Source organism: Kogia breviceps, chromosome 12 (assembly GCF_026419965.1).
Source record: "Kogia breviceps isolate mKogBre1 chromosome 12, mKogBre1 haplotype 1, whole genome shotgun sequence".
Taxonomy (NCBI): Eukaryota; Metazoa; Chordata; class Mammalia; order Artiodactyla; family Physeteridae; genus Kogia; species Kogia breviceps.
The window spans coordinates 43,748,050-43,772,140 of NC_081321.1; the positions used below are offsets into that span (position 1 = coordinate 43,748,050).

At 42.6% G+C, this 24,091-nt stretch overlaps 1 protein-coding gene across 1 annotated transcript; it reads right to left on the reverse strand.

Annotated features, from left to right (window-relative positions):
- Positions 1-4,476: 4,476 nt before the first annotated feature.
- PYM1 (PYM homolog 1, exon junction complex associated factor) lies at positions 4,477-20,309 on the reverse strand. Its single transcript, XM_059081514.2, has 3 exons — positions 20,239-20,309; positions 5,810-5,903; positions 4,477-5,420 (listed from the first exon to the last, which is right to left on the reverse strand). Exons 1-3 carry the CDS (start codon positions 20,270-20,272, stop codon positions 4,937-4,939), a joined length of 612 nt encoding a protein of 203 aa, XP_058937497.1. The 5' UTR covers positions 20,273-20,309; the 3' UTR covers positions 4,477-4,936.
- Positions 20,310-24,091: the final 3,782 nt, after the last annotated feature.

A 24,091-nucleotide genomic window follows, 5' to 3' on the forward strand; every position in this document is an offset into this window, starting at 1 on the left:
TGGAAGGGGGTAGGGAGTTTTGTGGGGTCTCTTTTATAAGAGCATTAATCTCATTCACAAGGGCTCCACCCTCATGACCTAATCACCTCCCAAAAGTCCCACCTCCTAATACCCTTTGGGGGATAGGATTTCAACATATGAATCTGGGGGGACATGAACATTCAGACCATAGTAACTGCCTTGATTATCTGATGAATAAGCTTGATCTCCATTGGGTAGACCAAAGGGAACGCATTAAAGGTTATTGTTTGATGAAATGACACCATCAACATTGGGCTTAAAGGAAGTAAGTCTTGTTGAAGATCAAAGTGTGTGGGACTGACTGGGGGAGGTGGGTGGTGGAGAGAGATCTAAGTTGGAGACCAGTTAGTGTGCTTTTGCAGTAGTTCAGACAAGTAGTGACTAGGATATCCACCTAGATAATGAATAAGGATAAGAATTATATAACTACTGTAAAAACCAATAGCCTCAAGCTTCTTTCAGTTCTGAGTTTTAGACAAATTGAATCTGAAGCACCAACATCCAAACAGGAGATATTGGATAGGCAGGTTTTAGAGGTGGTCGGGTTAGAGAAAGTTCGGGAGTTATTAGCACAGAGGTAATTATTGAAATCGCAAGAGTAAATGAAGTCACCAGGGGAGACTTGAGTACAGCAGAACCTTGTAGATTTCTAGAACGTTGGACTCATCCTTCCAGACTCAGCCTAGTCATGTCCTCTGGGGAGCCTTCCGTGATCACCACCTGCCTGTCCGCACCCCCACAGATGGGGGACTTAGGAGTCCCTTCTCAGCTTGCCCCTAATAGAGTATCTTTTATACTTTATTACTGTTGAGTGTTTGCTTCTTTGTTTTTCTTGAGGTTCTAGAAGGGAGGTACCAAAATTTATCCAACTTTGGGTTCTCCTGGACTATAGAAGACTCTTGAAAAATGTTTGCTGAATTTAATCAAAATCTATGTCTTGTTGCTTTCCCCCCAAAAGAGATCCTTTAACATTTCTCTCCCCACCTCTCCGCCAATTCTATTACCCCCACTCAGCCAGTTATCTATTTGGGGTTATAATTTCCTTCCCTCCCACTGCAGTTCAGCATCTTCTTTGATCTCCAGGAGAGAATGGAAAGCATTACTGTTTCTTTTGAGAGATGGCATTACTGACAAAAAAAGGTACCCTCTCGATCCCAGATTCTCTATCCTCCTCAATTTGCAGCTCTAGGTTATAGCTGGGTAGGGGAGATCTATATATCCCATCCTGGAGTGCCTGGGAGCCTGAAGAGAAAAGATTTTCTAGCTGAGTAAACCTATCTGCTAATTTCAAAACAAGCTGGAGTTTAGGGACAAGATAACTTGCAAACTTTGACCCCTCACAGTACCACCTAGTGGACAATAAGAAACTAACACATGGATTCTGAGCCTGTGAGGGTAAAAGGCCAATCCTAAAATAATTCACTTCTGGATCCCTAGAATCTTTGCTATTTACACAATAGGAGAGACGATTCATCTTCAAGGAGGAAAGAAATGGTAAGTAAATAGTAATATAGTCTCAGGATTTAAAAAAAAAAGCCAGGGGCTAATGTACTTCACCATAAGCAATAAGGGTCCTTGAGGAAATAATTAAACTAATATCCTTCTATCCCACCCATCCCAAATATAAAGACCAGAAGGAAAGTGTGTGTGATGCTTCAGCCCCTCAGTATTGATTTCATCAGTGGCTTTGAAATTTATTTTCCTGCAAACAAAGGTAAGGAAAACATCTTACATTCTAACCCAATACTCATATAGTATATATCTGAAACAAAATTATCGTGAGACATATTTACTCTTATTAAGCATCAGTCTCTGCTCTATTATATTCTATTTAAGAACCAGTACTGGTAACAAGTTTCTAAATTGATTACATTACCCACATATAGAAAAACACTAACTTATGTGCAAATTTTCATTTGCACATAAGTTAGTGTAATATTAATCAAGTGATTAACGTTGGTTTTATGTAAGAAAATGTGCCCCTACAAAATTGAAAGCAAATTGGGACTTCCCTGGCTGTCCAGTGGTTAAGACTCCTCGTTTCCACTGCAGGGAGTATGGGTTCGATTCCTGCTTTATGAACTAAGATCCTGCATGCCACATGGCCAAAAAAAAAAAAAAAAAAAAATCAAAATTGAAAGCAAATTTACCACATACCTTTCATGCTGCCAAGCCTTTGTACATACTTGCTCTCCACTACTTGTCTTTCTTGAGATGCTAGTCATGGTCTTCTTTAAGATTCAACTTCACCATTAAGGCTCCCCATCCCCGCAATCAGAATAAACAGTTTCCTTCTTAGCTCTCCCTCAACTCATTGCTGATACCTCTACCACAGCACTTAATTAAATCTGACCAGTGCTTAGTGATTTACATGACTTAACAGCTTCCTTAAATGAAGGTTCTACAATGTGTAGAATTGTGTAAAATGTGTTCATAATTTCACCCCTCCAGACTAGCGCAATGATTGATGGGACCCAAAAAATAGCAAAATAAACTTTAAGCAAGCCACTAAAGATCCAGGAAATTTAAAGGTTTACTGTGGTAAATACTGTGCTTTTGCAAAGCAAATAATCTCTCCCTAATAATGACTGTTAAAGTATAGATTCCTCTATAACATCTGAACTTACAAAGCATCAAACACCTACTTATAAGCCAATTAAATCTTATTTAAGGGACTTCCCTGGTGGCGCAATGGTTAAGAATCCGCCTACCAATGCAGGGGACACGTGTTGGAGCCCTGGTCCAGGAAGATCCCACATGCCGCGGAGCTACTAAGCCCGTGCACCACAACTACTGAAGCCCACGCACCTAGAGCCCATGCTCTGCAACAAGAGAAGCCACTGCAATGAGAAGCCCACACACTGCAACGAAGAGTAGCCCCTGCTCGCCGCAACTAGAGAAAGCCCACACGCAGCAACAAAGACCCAACGCAGCCAAAAATAAATAAATAAATTTGTATTAAAAAAATCTTTTTAAAAATCTTTATAATTGCATAGGGGTCTTTCTTACACAAGGGAACTTGAACTTTTGGTCTCACACTGAGGTGCCCAATCAAGTTCTCAGGAACTGCTCAGGTGTGCAAGGCATACATTTTCCCTCGTCTTCTGTTTCCCCACAAAGTTTGTGTCTTCATTCATTCAGCCAAACATTTGAGAATTTACTATACTGGGCACTGGGATGCAATGATAATAACCACAATCCCAATGCTCGAGGAGCACATGATCTAATAAGGAGAAGAAGGGCTAACAAGAAAACAAGTGTGACAATATAATAAATGCCACCACAAATGTAAGGGTGGAGTGTTAAGGAAGCAGGTTAAGAAAGACACCTAGGGCTTCCCTGGTGGCTCAGTGGTTGAGAGTCCACCTACCGATGCAGGGGACACGGGTTCGTGCCCCAGTCTGGGAGGATCTCACATGCCGCGGAGCGGCTGGGCCCGTGAGCCATGGCCTCTGAGCCTGCGCATCCGGAGCCTCTGCTCCGCAAGAGGCCACAACAGTGAGAGGCCCGCGTACCGCTAAAAACAAAAACAAACAAGACATCTAAATTAATATTTGAGGGTAACAAAAGTCTTCCCAGAGAAGATAACATTTAAGCAGAGATCCAAAGGCTAAGAAAGAGTTGATTAGGGAGAAGGGGACAGGAAGAGTATTCTAGGCAGAGGGACCAGCATGGGCAAAGGACTAAGGCTCAGAGAATATGGCTCATTCGATGAAATGAAAGTAGTTCAGTAGAGTTAAAGCAGTTTGACCAGAGTTAAAAGAATGGCAAGAAACGAGGCCAGATTGGGTGGGACCTTAAGAGTCAGGTTAAGAACAAAGGTTGACTTCTCCTCCGTGGGTTTCTATTCTGGCAGCTGGCTAGAAAGAAAGATTATGACAAGTAAAGGTGTGGAAATCAGAGGGTATGCGAAAATTAAGTGACAGCTCCTTTTGGCTGTAAATTCCTCTTCCTGTATCATTAGTTTGCCCCACAATGCCATCTTGGGGTAGCATCTGAGAAGGTAAAATTTCAAAAGAGCTGTCCCAGGAATTCCCTGGTGGTCCAGTGGTTAGGACTCGGCCCTTTCACTGCAGTGGCCCTGTTCAATCCCTGGTGGGAGAACTAAGATCCTGCAAGCCCTGCGATGCGGCCAAAAAAAAAAAAAATTCGGTCAATGACCTTCAGAAGTAAACAGTAAGGGAGATACTAGGGCGCCATTGCTATGCAGCACAATAATGATGATACATGTAAATTAATATCAAATTAAATTTGTTCTAAGTTTCATTTTATTATAACACTAATTTCTATTCACTGAAGTCTGAGCAAACGTGTACAGAAGTCAGTGTTGCTAATTTGGTGATACACATTATTTTTAAAAATCAAAAGGAATATTACTCCCAACACTTATCTTCCTGTGCCAAACTGAAGGGGATAAAACACCTACTACAAGCTGAAAAGAAGAGAGGCAAAACATGTTGTCTACTTGAGTTTATTCTGTTCTTTAAAAAAAAAAAGAAAAAAAAAAGAGGTTAGGGATGGAGGGGGAAATAACCCATAAACACTGTGAACAGGAACCAAGACTCCAAGACTTGGGCGTACTCCCCCTACCCTCAACCTCAGTTCTCCAAGAGACTCCCGCCCACCCAATTTTCTTTTAAACAAGACACCCAAATCAGCAGCAAAGGTACCTGGGATAGTCACTGAGATTTTGAACACTGGGAATGGGAGGGAGAAAAGTCCAAAAAAATAGGAGTTGGGAAAAAAAGGGAAGGAATGAGGGAGAGGCTAGGCTCTGGAGGACGGAATTGGGCCATGAGAGGTGGAAGTGAGCCAGTACGGGGGTACCCCTCCTGACTGCTGCTGCCCACATTCCCGAGGACCCCAGAGAGCCCCATGGTTTGTTCTGCAGTCCATCCTCTATTCCCCAAAGGCCTCACAGGCCCAGCTCCAAGTCCTCTAGCTCCTCCTCCAATGCCCTCCTCCTCGCTAGCTTCTCCAGCTGCTCTTTGCTGGGCTGGCTGATTTCCCCAGCCTGGATCCGCTGCTGCAGCTCTTCCACCTGCCGAAGCTTCTTCTTTAGGTTCTTTATCTTCTTGGCCTTCTCAGCGGTGGCAGTTGAATCAGGCTGGTCGGAGGCAGCTGCAGGCGCTGCCCGGGAGGCCTGTGGGGCACTGGGGACCTGGGCTGTCTCTCCCAGGGACACCTTCTCGAGAGTCCGGCTCAAGGCCTCCGCCTCCCCTTTCTCTTGCTGCTGCCGCCTCTTCTCCTTCCGCTTCAGGTTGCGTTTGGCTGTCTTGGAGAGGCCTGGTTCACCACCTTCCGGCCTGGATGGGGTGACCGGAGCAGTGGCCTCCGGGCTCAGGCCGGGGGGCAGTTCTGGTTTACTCTTGAAAAACTTCACATACTTGTTCTCATACCTGTGGAAAACAGTGTTAAAGAATCACTGACTTTTCAAGTCCTTTTCCTAACCTTGTAATTTACTTCACCCTTTTCACTTTCCTGCTTTCTTCCTCTGCCTCTGGTCCCTCCCCAACTTTCCTCTGCTCTGCAGGTTGTAGGATCCCTAGGTCCTAAAGCTCTGGATCTCTGAATGCTATTTACAGGTTCTGCTGAACAGAGGCCACAGCAACAGGACTTGTCAGTCACTTGGTTACTGATCCCTCACTCATCCCTGAATCCCAGCCCCCTCCTTCCCTTTCCTAGGATCCTGGTATCAGGAAATTCTTCCCTGATCTCATAGTCACACATATTCTTTCTTGCTGTAGGGACCCCATTAAATACTCCCTCCTCACGCCTAACCACGCACACTGGGACCTCCTCCTGGGGCACATAGCCTTCTTTCACCCTCCGCTGCTTTCGCCAGGTCCCGTCAGGTCGCTGTGTTGAGGCGATGTACTTGCCTGAAATGGAAGAATTAAATTGGAGAGTTACTCTTTCTAATTTTAAAATAGCCTCCAAGGTGAAAGAATGCATGAATGCCCACAGCATCCCCCAGCACCTTCCACTAAATGCATCCATTAAGGCATTCTTTTCTCATATCAACCTTCATTCCCGCTCTCATTATTTACTGAGTGCCTAAACACTGTATAATACACCAGCCCTGCCCTCAGGGAGTTTCTACTTTTATAATCTAGTTGGCAAGACAGGGCAGGGATAGAAGAAGTTTAAAAAAAACAAAACAGCATGAGGACATCAAAGGACAGTACATGAATAAGAGGCTAAAAAGGGAAAAAACAAGAATCAAAGGAAGGAGAAATGACCAGGGATGTAGAAAAGGGGAAGTTTTAAGGTGGATGGTGAAAAATAGGTCAACTTTCAGGAATCCATACTGTAGATATAAAAGCACCAGTACACAAGGCTATATGTAAAGATGTTTGCATTATAATAATGTTGCTGCATTATTTAAATTAGCAAAAAGCTGAAAGCAACTTGAATGACCATCAATAGATGAGTGACTAAATAGATGTGGGTCATCCACATGATGGAACACCGTGCCGTTATGAAAAAGAATGTTACATACAAAGGTACTGACCTTGAATGGTATTCATGATATACTAAGTGAAAAAGCAAGTTGCAGAATAATGCGTAAAGATCCTCAAACTTTTTTATTTCAGAATTCCCCATACGCTCTTATTTTGTAATATTATGCATTTCACTGTGCAATCATTTTTAAAAAAATCACATCCGTTGGGCTTCCCTGGTGGCGCAGTGGTTGAGAATCCGCCTGCCAATGCAGGGGATACGGGTTCGTGCCCCGGTCCGGGAAGATCCCACATGCCGCGGAGCGGCTGGGACCGTGAGCCATGGCCGCTGAGCCTGTGCGTCCGGAGCTTGCGCTCCGCAACGGGAGAGGCCACAACAGTTGACAGGCCCGCGTACCACCAAAAAAAAAAAAAAAAATCATATCCGTTAATCTCATCCGAAAACCCTTTACTGAAAAGCTGTCACGCTCCCAGTGGCAGTTAACAAGTGTTCCAAAATTCTAATTTCCACTTGAAGGCTTGAATCTTATCCCTGGCAACAAACACTGAGAGTTGTTTTCCTTGAAATGACAGGCTCACTCCTTTCATTTTTCAGGAAAATACCTATCAGGTACTCAGGTCTGAATTACTATAGTTTGTCAGTGGTTCTTTCAAGGAAAAATAGAGTTCCATGAAAAGGAAGCTTGTTTAGCTTACAACTCCAACAACTGCGCCAGTGCTTTCCCTTGAGACACCACTTCAGTGCGCAGCAGTGTTCCATGCTTACTTCCCATTTAATTCACAGAGAACTCTAAAAAGATGTGTAATTTTCAGTTATAAGATGAATAAGTTCTGGGGGTATAAGGTACAGCATGGTGACTACCGTCAGCAAGACTGAACTGTAGACTTGAAAGTTGCTATGAGAGTAGAGTTTCAGTGTTCTCACCATAAATCAATGAAATGGTAATTATGTGAGGTAAAGGATATGTTAACTAACCTTATTGTGGTAAACCTTTCGCAATATATATGTGTATCAAATCATCACCTTGTACACCTATAACATTGTACACAATGTTAAATGTCAGTCATATCTCAATAAACCTGGAAAAATAAATAGATAAAAAGGTGTATTAAAGAGCCAGGGTTTAATAAAATTAATAATTTTTATTGCATCATCAAGGATACTCTTACGTGAAACTGGCATTATTTACTGCAAGCATGTGGCAGTGAAGAACACAATGACCAGTACGGTTTGGTGCCACCACCTTGATTAGTGCTAAGAGGCCAGCAGTTTTACCCACCATTGCTTTTGTACCCTCAGTGCAAATGTCAACCCAGTAAAAGGGCAAATAACATCTCAGTATATTATCAAAATAGTTACGCTTGCAGACCTCCTGATAGGGTCTTAGGGAATCCCCAAGGGTCCTGGACAACATTTTGAGAACCGCTGGTGTAGAGGGTGCTCCCATTCTTGTTGGGGCAAGGAGCAGCACTTAGAGGTCCAGACAGTTTGTGTATAGGGGCAAAGAGAAAGGTGTGGAAGGACACATACCAAGATACCAAGACTTTAATGCTGGCTACCTTAAGAGGGATAACCTGGAAGAAGAGGTGGTAGAAACCATTAACCTTTAATAACATATTCTTAAAAAAAACACACATATATATTTATATCTTGTGTTACTCTTGTTTTTCTTTTTTTTAGTATAACTTATTTTTTTAAAAAAAGGAAAAAGAAGAAAATAAAAAAGATTAACAAAATAAAAATAAAAAGTCCAGTCCAGAGCCTCCCACGGGGATTATACATTGTTACATGAATTGGGTTTTTGTTCAAAAGGCAAATATCATTAATGAACTAAAACAAAAAATGTTAAAGAAAATGGGTAAGATTTGACAGGTAGAGGGGATGGGAGAAAGAACAAACATGTGCCAAGAAAGGCTTGGATGTGGGGATGGCCTGAGTATGTAACAACAGAAAACAGAGGAGTCCAGGAGAACCAGACAGTTCATGATGGGGAATAAATAACATGAAGCTAGGTTGAAAATTAAAAATGGGGCCAGACCTTAGAAAGCCTTAAAAACAAGGTCAAGGAATTTGGAATTTATCTGGTGAATAAAGGAGGGCCACTGAGAATATTGTTTGCCGAGCTACAACAGTTTAGAGACAAGAGTGAAGATTCAAGAATGAAAAAACAGGGACTTCCCTGGTGGCCCAGTGGTTAAAAATCCACCTGCCAATGCAGGGGACATGGGTTCGAGCCCTGGTCCAGGAAGATCCCACATGTCGCGGAGCAGCTAAGCCTGTGCACCACAACTACTGAAGCCTGTCCACCTAGGGCCCGTGCTCTGCAACAAGAGAAGCCACGGCAATGCAAAACCCGTGCACTGCAATGAAGAGTAGCCCCCGCTCACCACAACTAGAGAAAGCCCGTGCACAGCAACGAAGACCCAATGCAGCCAAAAAGAAATAAATAAGTAAATTTAAAAAAAAATAATCTTTCAAAAAAAAGACTGCGATAATCCTGGCATGAGAGACAGAACTGACTGAGAATGGAAAGGAAGAGAATGATGCCAGCCACATTACCAAAGGATCAACCTCACTTGGTAATTCACTAACTGGGGGAAGCATAAAGAGGTTAAAGCCAAAGACACTTCAACACACTTCGTTTTAGCAATGCCAATCTTGAAAATTTAGCATAAGGAAATAATTCCAACAGGAAAAAACAAAAACAGAAAAAAGAAGAAAGGGACAGTAATCATGTGAAAACTATGGCATTATTTATAAATAGCTAAAAATTAAAAACAAACTTCACATCCAGTTATACAGGAGTGGTTTATAATATAGCCATTAAAAATAATGACAAAAATTTTAATCATTAATATGATATAATGGAATATAAAACAAAGTTATATACACTGTGATTTATTATTAAATGTTATGCATATTCATAAGTTTAGAAAAGAATGTGCAATACGAAAAGTTACGTTGGTGATTGGCTTATAAATAACTTATCCTTTTAAAAATTCCAATTAATGTCGTTGCTATATTGTAGGTTTTTAAAAATCTCATTTTGGGTTTCAAATCCAAGCGGCTTTGGAGAACGAGTACACAAAGGAGAGTGAAATTACTTTTGACCAGGTAAAGTAAAAATTTTATGGAGGACAAAGTATCTTTGTAATCTTTGGAAGATGAGCAGGATTTAGACAGGTGGACATAGGGGTGTGGTTATGAGGAAAGAGGAGAAAGGGACGTATTTCAGGCTTATAGGACAACATAAACAAAGGGACAAATCTGACTAGTCATTCCCCTACTTAAAATTCTTCCTGGATTCCTGTTGCCCTCAGGGTATTTACATGGAAGATGGAACCACACACAAAGGCCTTCTTGACCCAGCTCTTGCTAGTCTCCAGCCTCTTCACACCCAGTCATTCACACTCTCTGCTCCTGCCACTGAAATAGTCACAAATCTCACCTGACTGTGTCTCTTTTTTTTTTTTTTTTTTTTACCCCGGTATGCGGGCCTCTCACTGTTGTGGCCTCTCCCGTTGCGGAGCTCTGGATGCACAGGCTCAGCGGCCATGGCTCATGGGCCTAGCCGCTCTGCGGCATGTGGGATCCTCCCGGACCGGGGCACGAACCCGTGTCTCCTGCACCGGCAGGTGGATTCTCAACCACTGCGCCACCAGGGAAGCCCCTGACTGTGTCTTTATTTTCTACGACTTTTTGCTTTTACTTCCTTTGGCTTGGAAGACTTTTCTTGATTCTTATCTTAGTTAACAGCCTAATTGGTTTTTTTTTTTTTGCGGTATGCGGGCCTCTCACTGTTGTGGCCTCTCCATTTGCGGAGCACAGGCTTCGGACGCGCAGGCTCAGCGGCCATGGCTCACGGCCCAGCCGCTCTGCAGCATGTGGGATCTTCCCGGACCGGGGCACGAACCTGTGTCCCCTGCATCGGCAGGCGGACTCTCAACCGCTGCGCCACCAGGGAAGCCCCCCAAACCAGTTTAGAAGTTGCCCTTTGTGCATCCACAGCACCTGTTGTGGCCTTTTATCATGATCTAATGTTTAAAATAATTGTTTGCTTAAGAGCAGAAACTTTGCCTTTGATCTTTGAAGCAAAGGGCCTGGTCTATGGAAGACTGTAATTAATTCAAATTAATGAATAAATAAAGTTAAGCATCATAATAGGGAATAGCAAGAATCCAGTATATTTTGGCAAAAAGCATATGTAATGGAAAAAGAGACTAGAGGTAAATTAATCAGAATATGAAAGGTATCCAATCTCTTGAGTTTGGACTCAAGCTTCAAAAGGTAGGAGAACACTGAAGGCCATTAAGAGAGTGCAGATGATCTGCTCAAAGCATTGCTTTAAGATTAACCTGAAAAATGTGTAACATAAACTAAACGTAGAAAAAAATGAAAGCAATAGCTGCAATGTGAGAAGACTTGATTTAAATGGTCTCTATAAGTGTTGAAAAGAAAATGAAAGAGAAATTCATTATGAAGAATAAGTAGTCAGGATCTGAAGACTGCCAAGATTTGAATGAGAGAGAGGAAATCATTGTGCTACAGTGGATTTAATCTGGTGCTTTTCACATGTTTTCTCTTATTTTTCACAACATCACTGTGGGCATGTAGGGCGTATAGTAATAACATTATTTACACATGGATTTTAAATGTTTATTGAGTACTTGCTGCTGTGGCAGGCAATGTAACAGGAGTTAGGGATACAACAATGAATGAATAAAGCAAGCAAGGGTCTTGCCTTCTTGGAGCATGCATTCTAATTAAAAAGAAAGGTAGGGCTCCCTTGGTGGCAAAGTGGTTAAGAATCCGCCTGCCAATGCAGGGGACACGGGTTCGAGCCCTGGTCTGGGAAGATCCCCCATGCCACGGAGCAACTAAGCCCGTGCGCCACAACTACTGAGCCTGCGCTCTAGAGCCTGTGAGCCACAACTATGGAGCCTGTGAGCCACAACTACAGAGGCCCACATGCCACAACTACTGAAGCCTGTGTGCCTAGAGCCTGTGCTCTGTAACAAGAGAAGCCACTGCAAGAGAAGCCTGCGCACCACAACGAAGAGTAGCCCCCGCTCGCTGCAGCCAAAAGTAAATAAATTTATTTTTTTCAAAAAGAGTCCATAGGAGAAGACAACTTTGTGAAAATAATTCAATTCTAGACAGGCAGTGTTTTTACATGGAATTAAGGAGAAAGGGACAATGCTAGAAACATATATTTAAGTACACTGCAGAGATTATAGTTGAAAGCTTAAGACTAGTAAAGATGGCAAAGGCGTGGATGGACTTAGATCCTCTCATACAGAGTGAAGTAAGTCAGAAAGAGAAAAACAAGTATCGTATATTAACGCATATATGTGGAACCTAGAAAAATGGTATAGATGATCTTATCTGTAAAGCAGAAATAGAGACAGAGACGTAGAGAACAAATGGAAAACAAGGGAGAAAGGGCAGGGTGGGTGGGATGAACTGGGAGATTGGGATTGACATATATACACTACTATGTATAAAATAGATGACGAATAAGAACCTACTGTATAGCACAGGGAACTCTACTCGGTGCTCTGTGGTGACCTAAATGGGAAGGAAATCCAAAAAAGAGGGGATATATGTATACATATGGCTGATTAACTTTGTTGTACAGCAGAAATTGACACAGCAGTGTAAAGCAACTACACTCCAATAAAAAATTAAATAAATAAAACACAGCAAAAAAAAAAAGAGAAAAAGACTAGTAAAGATGGAGTGTGAGAAAAGATAGGGCAGAAGCTTCTTGAATGGCCATCCTAACTGGAAGCCCTCAGAGACACAAATAGCCCATTATCACAAAGGAATACCTATTTTATGCTATCTTGGTTTCAGTCTCTGGCCTTGATGGTATCCAAAGATAAAGTCAAAAAGAAGGGAGAGGTTTGCTGATTCCTAACCCTAGAAATAAAAACCATGGGCAGATTACCATGATTTTCAGTAGCATCTTTGAGAGAACCAGAAACTAGAGATTAGAGACTGCTACTATAAGAACTTTGTAAGCTTTGTTATTTCCCCACATCTGCTATTTTGTAATCCTCAATCTATTTCCTTAAACTGAAAAGGGCTTTGTTTTCAAGGGTGGCAGGAAGACAGTGAAGAGACAACACAGCAAGGCTTGAAAGAACTCCAAGGGGTTAGGTGGAAGTGACTGTTAAAGGTGTGCTGAATCCCTGGGGCCTGTTTCAAAGTTAAGAAAGGAGATCTGGGTTATAGATCTGAGCCGAGGATGACCTCAGGGCCAACAATTATAAGACTTAGACATGGTTTCTTTTTTTTTATTATTAGTCATCCAGACATGGTTTCTAACATAGAGAAAATATTAAAAGAGAAGATCCAATCTGGAGGAATGACCCTGGAAAAATGGTCATGATTATTTTCCTCAAAGAAGAAAAGGTATCAGCAACACTAGAAAATAATCCTTAGAAAAGAAGGACCAGGACAGTACTATTCCATGGAGACCAAAAGAGTTTGAAGTAATGGCAGGTGATTAACAGTATTAAATATTACAGAGAGATTAAGGAAAAGCAGAACTGAGTAGGAAAAGGTTATTGATTTTGGAAATTTGGAAATCCCTAATTATGTTCAAGAATACAGCCTCAGACAAGTAGGGTGGTCAGAAGCCAGACTGTAAGTTAATTAAGTGCAATGAACGTTTATTGAAAGCCTCCTATGAGAAAAATACTATATGAAGTGCTACAGGGATTATCAAGATCAGTAAAATGGCCCCTACTTTCAAGAAATTTACAGTTTAAGTAAGGAAGAAGGTGGGCAATTTAGGCAAACAAAGAATAAGACAAAAGTATAAATGTCTTAGGTATCCCTAAGAGACACTGACACATAACTAATAGGAGATTTCAAGAGTATAAACAACCACACCCCATTTGATGGGGGAAGGTGACAGGAAATTAGGAAAATCTCAGGGACTTGACCTCAAAAAGTAGGAAGCAGTAGTAATAATAACAACAGTAAATCAGTGGCTGATATTTTTGCAGGCAGAGAAACTAAGGGAAAGGGCATTCTAAGAGGAATAATAACAAGCAAAATGATGGCAGTGTAAAACTCACAGTATGTTAAGAACAATTAGGAAAGAATGTTTATTAATGAGTGGGTACTTTACACCAGGAACTTTTCATACACTACCTGACTGAATCTAGACAATAGGTAGATTATTATGATCTATAGCTGAGGAAACAAAGTCTTCAAGAGGTTGAAGATATGTCCAAGATCACAAGGGCAGCATGTAGCTGCAGTCTGAACTCAGTCCTGACGCCGAAGCTTACATACCAGAACACTCCTATTCCACCTGTTTTATACTATACCTCCCAGTTTCACTAGAGGGTATAGGCAGAGATATATAGTATGTGATGATACTGTATTGAAAAGTGGTTAGTGCTCATATTAGAGAGGAGTATCTTGAATGTAAAAGTGAATGGTCCATATGTAAATTTGATAGTCAATTCCAAAAAGATAATAGCAGCTACCCTTTATTGAGTGCTTGCTTCATGCCAAGGACAGTACTCAATGTTTTTGTGTATATATATATATATATATATATATATATGTATAATTTATATATACATATGTATGCATATATGTATATACATGTATGTATACATATGTGCATATATGTATATATACACATACACATATATGCATGTATATAATACATATACACGCATATATGTATATATGTATAATTTTTTAAAGATTTTTTTGACATGGACCATTTTTAAAGTCTTTATTGAACTTGTTACAATATTGCTTCTGTTTTATGTCTTGGTTTCTTGGCTGCGAGGCATGTAGGGTCTTAGCTCTCTGACCAGGGATTGAACCCGCACCCCCTGCATTGGAAGACTAAGTCTTAACCACTGGACTGCCAGGGAAGTCCCTGTTTATATATATTATTTCATTTTCACAACTCCATGTAGGATTATTCATTTCACAGATGATGAGAAATTTAATAATTTGCCCAAAGTTACAATGTCAGTAAACTGCAGTAGAATTCGAATCCAGGCTGTGGGTTCTAAAGACTGTGCTTTTTATACGATTATTGTGTATTGTGTTATAAGTGAAGAAGAGTACCAGAATGTTCAACCTCACTAGTAATCAAAGGAAATACAAATTAAAACAATAAAGTATCATTTTTACCTATCAAAGCAGTAGAATTTTTAAAGATCAGAATACCAGTGTATTCCAAGAAGTGATGAAACCAGTATATTCATATACTGTCAATGGTAAAACCCTTCAGAAAGCAATCTGGCTAACTAAGTGAGAGAGTATAAGGTAGTCCTATCATACAGCAGCATTTCCTAAATATTGTTATGTAATAAAACACTACTTCTGTAAGATATTCTAACACTACTTCTGTAAGGTTACCCAAAAAAACTGTTAAATAAGTTTGAGAAATTCAAGGTTAAACATAGGAAAAAAAAATTTCTGTTCTTATCAGCGAGACTTAAATGTTATGTTCTCGTTCATGTGAATATTCCGATGGAAATGTGGTTTACAGTGTTTCCCAAATTTATTTGACCACAGGAAGCTTATTTTTATTTTAGTTTTTTATTTTACAGCACATCTCACAGGACTACTAAGTGTTCTGAGAATCATATTTGGGGAAGTACAGCCATTCGGTATGATCCAAATTATGTTAAATAGATATGCTATATATGTGCAGAGAAAGAAAAACTAAAAGGAAATGTAACTGTAGTTATCTTTGGGCTCTGGAATTACCAAATATGCATGGGACTTATATTTTAGACTAGTTATGAAAATATTTTCCAAGTTTTCTACAATCAATATAAATTAATTTAATAATTAATTTAAAATAAATAAAAGTTTGTACCCTCTAATCCAGTAATTCGACTTCTGAGAAATCTGTCCTAACAAAATAACCCTAGGGCTTCCCTGGTGGCGCAGCAGTTGAGAGTCCGCCTGCCAATGCAGGGGACACAGTTTCGAGCCCTGGTCTGCGAAGATCCCACATGCCGCGGAGCAAATAAGCCCGTGAGCCACAACTACTGAGTCTGTGCTCTAAAGCCCGCAAGCCACAACTACTGAGCCTGCATGCCACAACTACTGAAGCCCGCATGCCTGGAGCCTGTGCTCCGCAACAACAGAAGCCACTGCAGGGAGAGGCTCGCACACCGCAACAAAGAGTAGCCCCCACTCGCTGCAACTAGGGAAAGCCCGCGCACAGCAACGAAGACCCAATGCAGCCAAAAATAAATAAATTAATTTTTTAAAAAAGAAAATAACCCTAAATGCAGACAAAAATTTATACACAAAAATATTTATAGAGTTCTTATAACAAAAATTCTGGAAACAATCTAGAAGTCCAATAACAGAAGAAAGGTAAGAGAGGGTGTATGCCCAAATAATAAAACACTCTGCCAGTATTTTAAAAGATGTTTTCAAAGAGTTTTTAATAGCAAGGAAAAATACTTATGTCGTGAGGTTAAATGAAAAGGCAACACATAGAAATGTAAATACCGTCTGATTAAAAAATGTTTTTAAAATGCACAGAAAAATAGAGATCAGAAGGGTATATTCCAAATTTAACAGTGGACAAATTATACTGAACAAAAATTAAATAATTAAATTTGTACTTAAGTAGCAGTAATCTGGTAACAGTGTGTCAAATGAACTGAAACAGAGAAAGAGACAGAGGTAGGACAACTGTTTAGGAGGTCACAGCAATATCTGCAGGAAAAAGGAAACTAGCATTTTATCAGGCACTTAGATTGACCCAAGTACTCTGTTTGATACTTTACACATGTAATCTATTCTAATCCATAATCTTTATAACAGTAATAATTACAGAAACATTTCTTGGGTACTTTCTATGTGCTAGACATGTACATTATTTCATTTAAATTTTAATTCTCACAATAATCCTATGTTGTAGGAGTTATTATTCCTATTTCATTGATGAGAAAACTAAAGCTTGCATTCCCTAGGCTTAAAACTCCCAGGCCATGTAGCTAACAAACACTGAAGATGGGATAAGGGTAACAACAGCAGAAACAGAAAATGATACTTTGACAACTGGAAGGTGGGGGGTAGAAAAGGGAGTAAAAGACAATGCAAAAACAACACCCCAGTTCATTTTGTTAATAACAACAGAAACACCTAGTGCTCTGATCTTGGTTTCCCACACCATTCTTCAGTAAAAGGAACAAGGGCTCCTTAGAGAAATAGCTGATTCTAGGACTCGGCCAGGAAATATGCAAGATGAGCCTGGAGCAGCTTCTAGTGCCAGAAAGTAAGAAAGAGCTAAACAAAACAAAACAAAACAAACAAACAAAAATCCTACACTGATGGGGATATGTCAAAGGGACACAGGGCCAACTAAAAGAGCTCCCAATGTTCAAAGCTGAAACATTTGAGCAATAAAATAAATAAAATAACCCGATGTTCATATTGATACACATAAATGATTGAATAAATAAATGGCAGAGAAGAGACAAATCTGTGCAGAAGAATTTCCAATGATGTGTATAAATACTCCATCCTTAAGGAAGGTAGCATAACTCCCCACTCTTTAAGTGTGGGCTGTGAATAGTGACTTTCTTAAGAGTACAAAATGGAAAGGAGAAGGGGAAAAAAGTAACTTTACAGTGGAGAAACTACAAACACTACCTCAGTCAGGAGATCATGGTAAATATCAAGAGTAAAAAAATCTTTGTGATACTATGTATCCTCGATACTATGACAAACACCACTTTACTTCTATGGTCCTCCCCTAAAAAACACATAACCCCAGTCTAATCATGAGACAAACATCAAATTCCAATAGAGGGGCATCCTACAAAAACAACTGACCAATACTCCTCAAAATTGTTAAAGTCATCAAAAACAAGGAAAGTCTGAGAAACTGTCACAGCCAATAGGAGTTTAAGGAGACACGAGAACTAAACATAATATGGGATCCTGGATGGGATCCTGGAACAGAAAAAAAATTAGGTAAAAACTAAGGAAATCTGAATAATGTATGGATTAGTTAATAACAATGTAGGAATATCGGTTCATTAATTGCAATAACGATACCATACTAATGTAAGATGTTAATAACAGGGGAAACTGCGTTTAAGGTATATGGGAACTGTCTGTATCATTTTCTCAATTTTTCTATAAATCTAAAACTGTTCTAAAAAGTAAAGTCTATTTAAAATAAAGAAAGAGAGAAATGATGCAAGAAGTTGATCTTGGGTTGGCTAGAACAATGGTGCCTTTAACAGAAATAAGGAAGGAAAAACTGATATTGATTATGGTCAGACTGGATTTAAGGTGTGATAGTATATCCAAGAATGAAAGCTACTCACCAAACAATTAGAACTGACAACTCAGGAGAGAGGCTAGTGCTAGAAAGAAACCATTTTGAAGAGTTAAGGAACAGGGAATTCCCGGCAGTCCAGTGCTTAGGATTCGGTGCTTTCACTGCTGTGGCCCAGGTTCAATCCCTAGTCAGGGAAATAAGATCCTGAATGCCGCAAGGCCAAAAAAAAAAAAGTTAAGGAACAAGTAAGCAGTGAGGAAATGGAAATAGTATGTGTGGACCTGATATTCAAGAAATCAGGCTATGAAGAGGAAAGAAACAGAAATAACAGACCTTGATTTCTCAATGAAAAAGAAAATGAGGTCATTTGCCACAAGAAGGGGAATTAAAAGAGAAAGTCACTGTGCCTTTTCTCTAGCCATGTGCTGTGGCCTAGAAGCTGAATCCAAGAAAACAGTTGATGGGTATGATTCAAGATAACAGAAGTGCTTGCTTAGTATTGAAGATCAAAATGAATGAGGAAAGCAATGAAGATCAGTGACTGGTCACAGAGGTCTAGCAGGGTAGCATCAAAAGTAGTCATGAAGATACTGGTAGACTCAATGAAATGGGAAAGGTCAAGGACCAGAGAACCTAAGGAGGGCAAAAAGCTGATTCTATGAGCATGTGGAAGTAAAAAAGGTGACTGGGTAAGGAAGCTAAAATAAGTGATGGGGAACACCTGAAGGGGGAAGCAGTGTCATAGGTGATGTCCTGTGTAGTAGGATATGTAGTAGGTCCAGATTGTAGTGATTCTAATGTGTGGCTGGTTTGAAAATTCAAAGGAAAGTTAATGGTCTCATGCTGAGAAACTATACAATAAGAGTACTCCAAAGACGCTGAAGACACTGAGAATAAGCGGAGACACTGAGAAATAGAATAAAAGAAAAGAAAAAAAAAAGATATGCTACATCAGGGTCCTTGTGGGCAGTGAATGATAGCCCTGAGGTTTTAGAGAAAATGCTATAATTGCATGGCAATACCTTCCATGAGAATTACAGTGACAGTGGTAGATCAATGATCTGGAAGTAGTAAGAGAAAGCAGAAAAGCAGTGTGATTCCTTCTCTTCCACACAGTCACAGAGAACAGAAGATACCTCTTGGTGGGAGGGTAGGGTGAATTGTGATGTCTGGATGTCCGTTAAATCAGTTTAAAGAAAACAGTTAAGAATAAAGAGAAGTGTACTGGACAACGAGTAATATTTGCAAAGCACACATTAAAAGAAGCAAACTGAAGAAGTACCTACTATGTAGAGAGCAAGAGAAGAGGTTGTACCACTTTGAAAGGTGAGGTTGCAGAGAAGTAGCAGAGACTTGGGTTGTCATTAGATACCATAGGAGAGGTGGGTTGAGATGTAAGTAACATGGAAAACAAGCAAAGCAAGAGGCATAAAAGGTACATTTTAAAACAAACCGCATGTACCAAAGCACACACACACTGTCACTTCTACAGAATACACATACACAATGAGGGCTACAAAAAGAACAGTAATACTTTGCCTTGCACAGTATTTTATAAATTGCTTTCACATATACTATCTTATTTGACCGTCACTGGGTAGATATGCACATTTTTCTGAAGGTGGGGAAATTAGGATGGGCTATAGCCAAAATGAAAATCTTGATTTTCAGTTTTCAACACATAAACCTCACATACACAACAGATATTTCAGCATCTCAATCAGCCAGGTTGAAAAATCTTCTCTGATCAGAAGGCACAGTGGGTTCTGTAAACTTGTCACACGGCTTGAGAGGCCACTAGACACCTTCTTGTTCACCTTCTACCACCTTAGATCCCTCAACTCCCATCACCATCGCCAGAGAAGGTACAGAAGGGTGGTGCCATCAAGGAGAAAACTCTAGTTGAAAGTTGTATTAGGTTCCTCTTCCCTTCACACCTCTGTACCTCAGTGACCCAACAATGAAAATAAGGGAGTGGAAAAAAGAACTATGTAGCAATGAGGAGGTCTCCAACAGATATAGCTTCGAGAAAAAGAATTTAAACGGGGCTGGGGTAGTGCAGAAAGCAGGTACACTGAGAGATGGGGGAGGGGAAGAGGGAGAGAGCAGGAATTGGAGGGAACTGAGAGTGGAGGAGCCCCCAAGCCTGAAGAACCCAAAAGAGATATGGCAGCTCCAACTTCTGGACAAAAGCTAAGGGCCTGTGAGGGTCCTGGAGCAAGGTCCAGCATTGAAGGACCCCACGGTTTGGGTGACCGGAAGCGGAGACCCCCAAACACGAGACCAGAAGGGGGCGCAGGTGACACCCCGAAGGAGAGAATGAATGGGGAAGGCGGTCCGGAGGGCGGGGCAAAGGAGGGGCCCCGGGATGGGCGGGGCACAGACCCCTTTCCAAGTCCGAACCCCTACCCCGAGAGCCCGGGGAGAAGCAGCTCCACATCTCCCGCACTCACCGCCGGTCTCATCAGTTACATAGGGAGTCGCCATCTTGAAAACGCAAACCACTTCCGGCGTGAGCGGGCTGGGGTCCCGCCCCCCTCCCCACCGGAAGTGGAGTTCTGATCGTAGCAAGCCACCATTTTAGTCTTAAAGGAAGAGTGCACCATTTCGTGGGCAGCCCTGAAGGAGGAGGGAGGGAGTAGAAGCTGAAGACTCTAAAAAATAAGAGCAGTGGGCTTTTTTACTGCCACTGATAGCATTATTGAGCGCCTGCTGCGTATACAGCAGTTCTCTGGGCGCCGAGAGAAGTTCCGAGGCACAGCCCCTCTCCTCAAGGCACTCTTCGACTGTCTAGGACCTGCGGGAGGAAAGGGGGCAAGGCCCACCTGCACCCAGAAAGGGCGGGGGGCGGCTAATAAATGAGGAAAAGAAGAATATTCAGGCCCTGGCCTTCATCCAGGTCCCAGAGCAGCTTGGGGACATGGGGCGGGACAGGCAAACTCCGGGAACGCACTGGGGCGCACCAATGTTGGGGGCGAACGCAAGACCCCAACTAACCCTCTCTTAGAAGGTGGGGCGGTCGAAATCGCGTGCCGATTGCTCTTGGCCGCTCAGCTCAACCCTCTGGACGGAGACTCGAGAGAGAGGAGTGCAAGGCCGAAGGCGCTGCCGGTCGGTCACCCGTCCCCGCAGCCTCAGGGTTGGCGCGGCGGCTTCTACGGCTAAGGAGGCGCGGCGGGCCGGGCTGGGCGGGCAGCCCGGGCCTGGCCCTGCCCCTGGGGCGGCCCCAGGGACTCGGGCGGCGAAGTGACGACGGCCCAAGTTTGCTCTGGCCTTTGACCCGGGAGCCTCCTCGGGCTTGGCCCCAGGGTCAGAGGGCAAGGCGAAGGCTTCTGGGCGGACCCAGTTAGTATTCTAATTAAACTCGTCCAAGTCTCTGGGCTCTGGGGATCGAAATCGGGGCAACGCGCCAATAATTTGATCCGTACAGTCACTCCCTTTGCAGCCCTGCCCTGCCCCGTGCCTCCCTATTCTTGAGAGGAACCCAAACGTTCTCCCTCCCCCGCTGTTTTCAGCAGCTCTTGTTCCTTCTGGGCTAAGCTTGGGAGGGGCCGGCTGCAAGTTCTTCTCCTCAGGTGTCTGCCCTGCTCTCTTCCTCCTCCTCCCCACCATGTTGCTTTTTCCTCATCAACCCTTTTACCTTCCTCCAAATCCCCCACTTTGGCTTAGGTTAATGTCCAACAGAACCAGTTAGTGACCACCTCCAACACTAGGCTGCATGTCCCACTTAAAAAACAAACAAAAAACACAGCAATAGCTGACTAGGAACTTACTAAAGCTTTGAAATAAAGCTTCAGAAGTTTTATGGGGTCACAGCTTGGCTTCTCTTCCATACTCCACCTCCCTGAGTTCCACCAGAGGCCCAACTCAGAAGATCTCAAAAAGGCTCATTTAAAAACTGATTTGCAAAAAAAAAAAAAAAAAAAAAAAAAAACTGATTTGCATTCAATACACTGTCATTGCAAATGTTCTAACACTGCCATCCTTCATCCCTGCTCTTCCTTCACCAATTGTGCTTCAGCCCTGCTGGTGTAGTATCTTGTCCGTAGCCTTGTTACTAAAGGTAAGAGTGAGCTGAAGCATCTAAAAACTAGAGGGGTGCGTTGGTACTGACTGTACTACCTGAGGAGTACTAATGGGCTAATCAAAGGACCTTTCTGCAAGAAGCAATCCTAAAGTGGCCCCTGTTGACCACCCTACCCTAGGCCCCCCACTATGCCTTCAGACATCCTGCCTCAGCTCTGGGGTTGACAGGAAGTGAAACTCAACTGTCTGCCTAGCAGACCTGCCTGGAACCCAGCCCTGAACCCCGGATGTGTCCCCCACCACTCTGAAGAGGAAGAGGGGAACGAAGAAGCTGGGGAGAACAAAGCTGTTGTTTTTTCCTTTCCCTTTGTTCATTGCGGTTTCTTTCTTTCTGATTTTTATGATGTGGTTGATTAAAGAAATGAGCACCTGGAACTGTAGGCATTAGACGCCTCCTCCTTAGATGTTTCTTGGCCTTTCTTCCTCCCACCCCCACCAATAACTGACTGGGGTATGATGGAGCACAGATCCGAAAGAAGACGCAAGCCTAGAGTATGACCGATCCCATCTTATTGCTCATTAGAGAGATCACCTCATGCCCCACTTTTTTTTTTTTTTTTTTTTTTTTGTGGTACGCGGGCCTCTCACTGTTGTGGCCTCTCCCATTGCGGAGCGCAGGCTCCGGACGCACAGGCTCAGCGGCCATGGCTCACGGGCCCAGCCGCTCTGCAGCATGTGGGATCTTCCCGGACCGGGGCACGAACCCGTGTCCCCTGCATCGGCAGGCGGATTCTCAACCACTGCGCCACCAGGGAAGCCCCTCATGCCCCACTTTGAAGTCTCAAAAAATGTCTTAAAAGGAGCATCTTTAACTTCATGTAGGAACATATCTGAGGATGACAGGGTGAAAAAACACAGGTCGTACATAGGGTGGTAGCACTGCAAGTGTTATTTGCAAGGAAAGCTGAGTGCCTTAAGGATTAGTATCATTCCAGGATTTCTAGATGAGGGGCTCAGGGGCAGAAAACTGATTGGAAGAGGAACTAGGGGACCTGTTCTTACTTATATTGTATGTTTGTTTACGATGGCTTATACAGGTACCCACACAACCAAGCCACTGTTTGGTGCAGTCCTTAAGCTGGGCTATCTATGTCTTTGGCTGTCCTGCAGAACAAAGTACAGGACTTGGTGCATAATAAACCTTCAAAAGTGTATGGGGCTTCCCTGGTGGCGCAGTGGTTAAGAATCTGCCTGCCAATGCAGGGGACACGGGTTCAAGCCCTGGTCCAGGAAGATCCCACATGCCGCACAGCAACTAAGCCCGAGAGCCACAACTACTGAGCCCACGTGCTACAACTGAGCCCAAGTGCTACAACTGAGCCCACGTGCCACAACTACTGAAGCCCACATGCCTAGAGCCCGGCTCCGCAGCAAGAGAAGCCCCCGCTCACCACAACTAGAGAAAACCCGCACGCAGCAACCAAGACCCAATGCAGCCAAAAATAAATAAAATTTTTTTAAAAATTTTTTAAAAAGTGCTTATGATTTCATGACTGAGGAGGTCATGTAGGAAGGGGAGCTGAAGGATGGGGAGTGTCCTTGTCTTTTTAAGATTAGAGGGGAGACAGGAGCAGAGAGACAGGTCCTCTCCAACTGCTGCCTCATATCTCCAGTTCAGATGCAACAACGATACTCCAAACCCTATTACTCAGCAGCTATATTTCTGATTAAAATGGAGGATTCTCTTCCAACAAGTCTCAAAACAGTCAAGAACTGCTTAGGCCCCTCTGTTTCCACTAGAGGGCCTCGTGTATTCATTCCTTCTCTCCAACCTCCACCAAAAGTATGTATATATTACATTTGTGTTTGTATGTGTGTACACGTACAACATACACACAACACCCACATACATCCTTCCAATCAGAGCTCTCCCTCCCTCTCTCCACCACCAGGTGTATGAGGGAAGATTCCAGGAACTCAAGCCTTTGTTGCTGTGCCCTACTTCAATGAAGGGTAGGAGGGGGTTAGACAGAGTTGGGGCGGGGCCAGGGAGCAGGATGCCTGGGTCTTCAGTTCCTACCAGTAACTCCCTAGGCCTCAGTCTCTCTCCCTGCTCTACCAGCCTCACCACCATCCATGCTGCCCCAAGAGTCTTAACTCCAAACAGATTCCAGACAGGAGAAGCTGAAAGGATATCCTTTCACCCCAACTTTTGGCCAGGGCCTTCCACAGCACCTGCCAAGGCCAGCAGGTAAAGTGGGAGGGTTAGGGCATGGAGAA